Source organism: Penicillium canescens (assembly GCF_028828765.1).
Source record: "Penicillium canescens strain IBT 15451 chromosome Unknown utg000010l_segment0_segment0, whole genome shotgun sequence".
In the NCBI taxonomy this organism is placed as follows: Eukaryota; Fungi; Ascomycota; class Eurotiomycetes; order Eurotiales; family Aspergillaceae; genus Penicillium; species Penicillium canescens.
The window spans coordinates 3,012,884-3,016,256 of record NW_026703972.1 but is presented as its reverse complement, the minus strand read 5'-3'; the positions used below and the strand labels follow the sequence as shown (position 1 = coordinate 3,016,256).

General features: G+C 52.0%; 1 protein-coding gene across 1 annotated transcript; it reads right to left on the bottom strand.

Moving 5' to 3' along the window:
- Positions 1–2,090: 2,090 nt before the first annotated feature.
- Positions 2,091–3,373, bottom strand: N7446_012521 (uncharacterized protein; the record flags this gene model as incomplete). The annotated part of the gene is made up of 4 exons (XM_058521263.1): positions 2,091–2,102; positions 2,156–2,459; positions 2,546–3,044; positions 3,142–3,373. 4 exons carry the CDS (start codon positions 3,371–3,373, stop codon positions 2,091–2,093), a joined length of 1,047 nt encoding a protein of 348 aa, XP_058366629.1.

Sequence of the window (3,373 nt, the reverse complement as noted above, 5' to 3'; positions counted from 1 at the left end):
TTACTTCAGACAGGATGCGAAACAAGGATCTATGCATTCCGTCCAATGCACGCGCAAAGCCACGGAGCCCTTTTCCGTGTCTTCTTTCAGAACATGTGAGTTCTACATGTCTCGCCGGTCGACAAGCTAATGATGGACAGGAGACCGTTGACAGCGCCCTAATGTGAGTCCGACCCAGCGGCGCCGTCAGTGCTCCGGGCAAGGTCATGGCTTACACACCATTTCTAGCCCTGCCACATCAAACCATGCAGCATGTCCTATGTGAAATACTGCAAATCAAAGGCGCGGGCCAACAACAGGACGCATAAGCTCGAGAACCTTGTTCTCTATGGTAAGGTGAGTGGATATCGCGGCTCTTGATGCGCCGGGTCCGATGATTTGTGCCAAGTCTGTGCCCCAGACACGAACACTACTGACATCTTCATGCCGCTGCAGGAGCAGCCCATCGCCAACCGCGCAAGGTCTCGTGGCGAGTTACCTATTCCCGCCAACTCAGATAAGACCAAGGAGCCGACGCGCCATCGCGTCTTCCCCCTTCTCACCGCCTTTTCACACGACTTGAGTGCCTCAGCCTCTCGCCGCCTATGGGAAGCGGTCTCCCTTTACGACTGTACAATTTCTTGTCATGGGCGGGTTCTCATGCGCCTTTGCCGTGTTGTGAACTTGTCGGTTCATCCAGCGCGACTTCTCGAAGCGACAGCCGGAGAGTGTGACGAACCTGGATACAACATGGCATATTGGTGACTGTATCGCAGAACTGATTTGGCAGTGATCTTGTTGGTAAGCAGGTATGATCACGAATCTTGTTGATTATCTGTCTCAAGCATACACTCGGATTTTTCATGAACGGCGTAAAGTACAGCACCTTGTCCAACTGAATCAACACTTGCTGACTCGGGTCACACCACAGGAAGACGCCGTCAGATTCCCATCACCCGAATGCAAAGCGAGCAAATCTCTTATCTGCTCGACCTCCCCTACACCAATTCCATCTATGCTTTGTTTCTTCCACATGACTACTGGTGGCATCGACGAGTCGCTACCTCGACCTTCTCCCAGTCGATTTGGTTCATCAGATCATGCGTTGGTATGCCTACCTGATGCAGACCCAATGGAGCGCATAGCAGTGTCGTCTGTCTCCCGGCATTTAAACCCTCTCATAGAATGGCCTACTTGCGGCTTGGATCCCTGGCGTCCTGTGGGTGACCATCGTTGTCCTCAGATGGCATCTAGCGTCTTTTGAGCCTGAAACCCCTAAGAAACCAGGGGAAGCCAACGCAGCCAATGCTTTGTCTAGCTAGAGCCATATTTTCGTACTGGCAAGGTTGTTAGTCGAGACTGCTTGCATGAAGAAGGTGAGGCAAAAGTCACGTCATTTCTAGCCGAATAAACTAACAATAATCATCTCAGCTTCACATCAAGTGGAGAAGACCGAGGACGGCCAAACGAAAGAGAACTCATGACCTGAGAACCACGCCTGATAGAGTCCCCCTGATTCATCTTCCTCTCCGCGTTGCTGAGCTCGTCGGCATGTGCGAGCGAGCGGGAACAAGTCATTCACACACACACGGAGCTGCATGCTACCAGGACTGTTTTTCCCTCCCTTTTGGATCGGAGGCTGTCTTATTTGATTTCGAAGCCTGCGCTTTTCTATCCAAGCCCGAGCACTATGTGCAAAGCCAGTCCACGTTGGAGGTCACAGCAGCTGGAGGTCAGTCAAGCTATACAATATGCTTTGTCCATTGAGACCGTCTTCTAACATATCGCCATTGGCGGCGCAAGCAGATCTTGCCTGCAAACTTCTCTAGCTCCCGAGCTCGCTGTCCTTTGAGCATCGATGATGTATTCGCAAACCCATCGCGTCCGGACGATATCTGGCATATCACCGTTCGAGCAACTTACCGCGAAGGTGGTCTTGATGTCTGTAACTGCACTACTAGAGCTATTGGGTTGTAGGACCTCCTGGACTCTCCCGTACAGCCTATACTTAATTTTCTACCCCCTAATAAGACCTTATGCCATACATCGCTCTAAAACCCTAAGCTGATCAACCATTCCCAGAATCATAGCTCGACTCCTGCCACGTAATGTCACGTTGCACTCTAATCGTATTCAGCGGCACCTCATCCCCCGACGCATCGTCCCGATGGCTGACCTCCAATTGCACACTCTGTTTGCCCATGACTTCGCCCGGTGGACGCAAGGCCGAATTACTCACGTCATTCCTCCTCAGGCCGGAACCACGTACGCCAGTCGTTCGGGTGCGTGTGCCGATCGAGCTCGCGAATTTCGAGGAAAGCATGACGAATAAGGGACGCAGGGTGGGCATGCAGGCCGAGATGATGCCGCTGGAGCACTCAATAAGACACCAGCTGCAAGCCTTGGCGAGGGTCCAGGGGGTGTCGATGCGTTGGAATTCGAAGAGTGTGGAGAAGCGATAGGCGCTGGTGAAGACGACGCTGTGGAAGTGAGATGCTTGTTAGCACAGTCCGCTACTCAAGCTTTGAAACTTGTCTATTTTCGAGGGAGGGGAGGGGAGACAAACAAACTGCCCAGCAGAAATACCGCAATTACCGATAGCCGATGCGTTACAGTCGCATGCAGCCCCCAGACAACGTGCACTGGCAGAGCCAAGATAGCGATGTCGGTTAGGATATTCGGCACTGCGTTTCCGATGAACGAGCCCTTGAGGTTGATGCAAGTACCCGACAGGGTAGGGTTCCATGCCTTTGCGATCGGGGCACACTGAAACACGCTCACGCAGATGATTGCGACAACCCATCCGATGACGATGCTGCCCAGGATGATTGCGCCGATGCGAAAGCCTGTTGTGGGGAAAATACGAGCATACATGAGCAAGATGGAGATCTTGACGATTCCCACTGTCATGCAGTATACGCATTCGAAAGACATAAGGAGCTGGTAAATGTCAATCTGCGGGTCTGAATTGGTGTCTGGTTTTCGCTTTGATCGTACCTTGGCAATTATCACGATATTTCCTTCTGGCAATACATCGGCGTGTCGGCCCATGCCAAAGTGAATCACTGCGATGTGTCAGTCACTTACAATGCATCGGCTATACCTGCGGAAGGGGCTGTCTCACTCGCCAGATTAATTCCACAGGTCGCGAACAGGAAGTACTGAAATCAATCGCGGAAGGCCCTCCAGTCAGGTAAGGCTTTTCCAAAAGAGAGACGAGGATGGCACTTACCAACGAAAGCAGTATCACATAGTCATCAGCACCAATCCGCAGGCCTTTCTTCCAACGAGCCAAAAACCGCAAAATGACAAAAACCACACCCAGAACAGTCATGGAGATGGTGCCTGCTCGATACTCTCCTTGACGACTCTCATAGATATCCGCAGTCGCCAT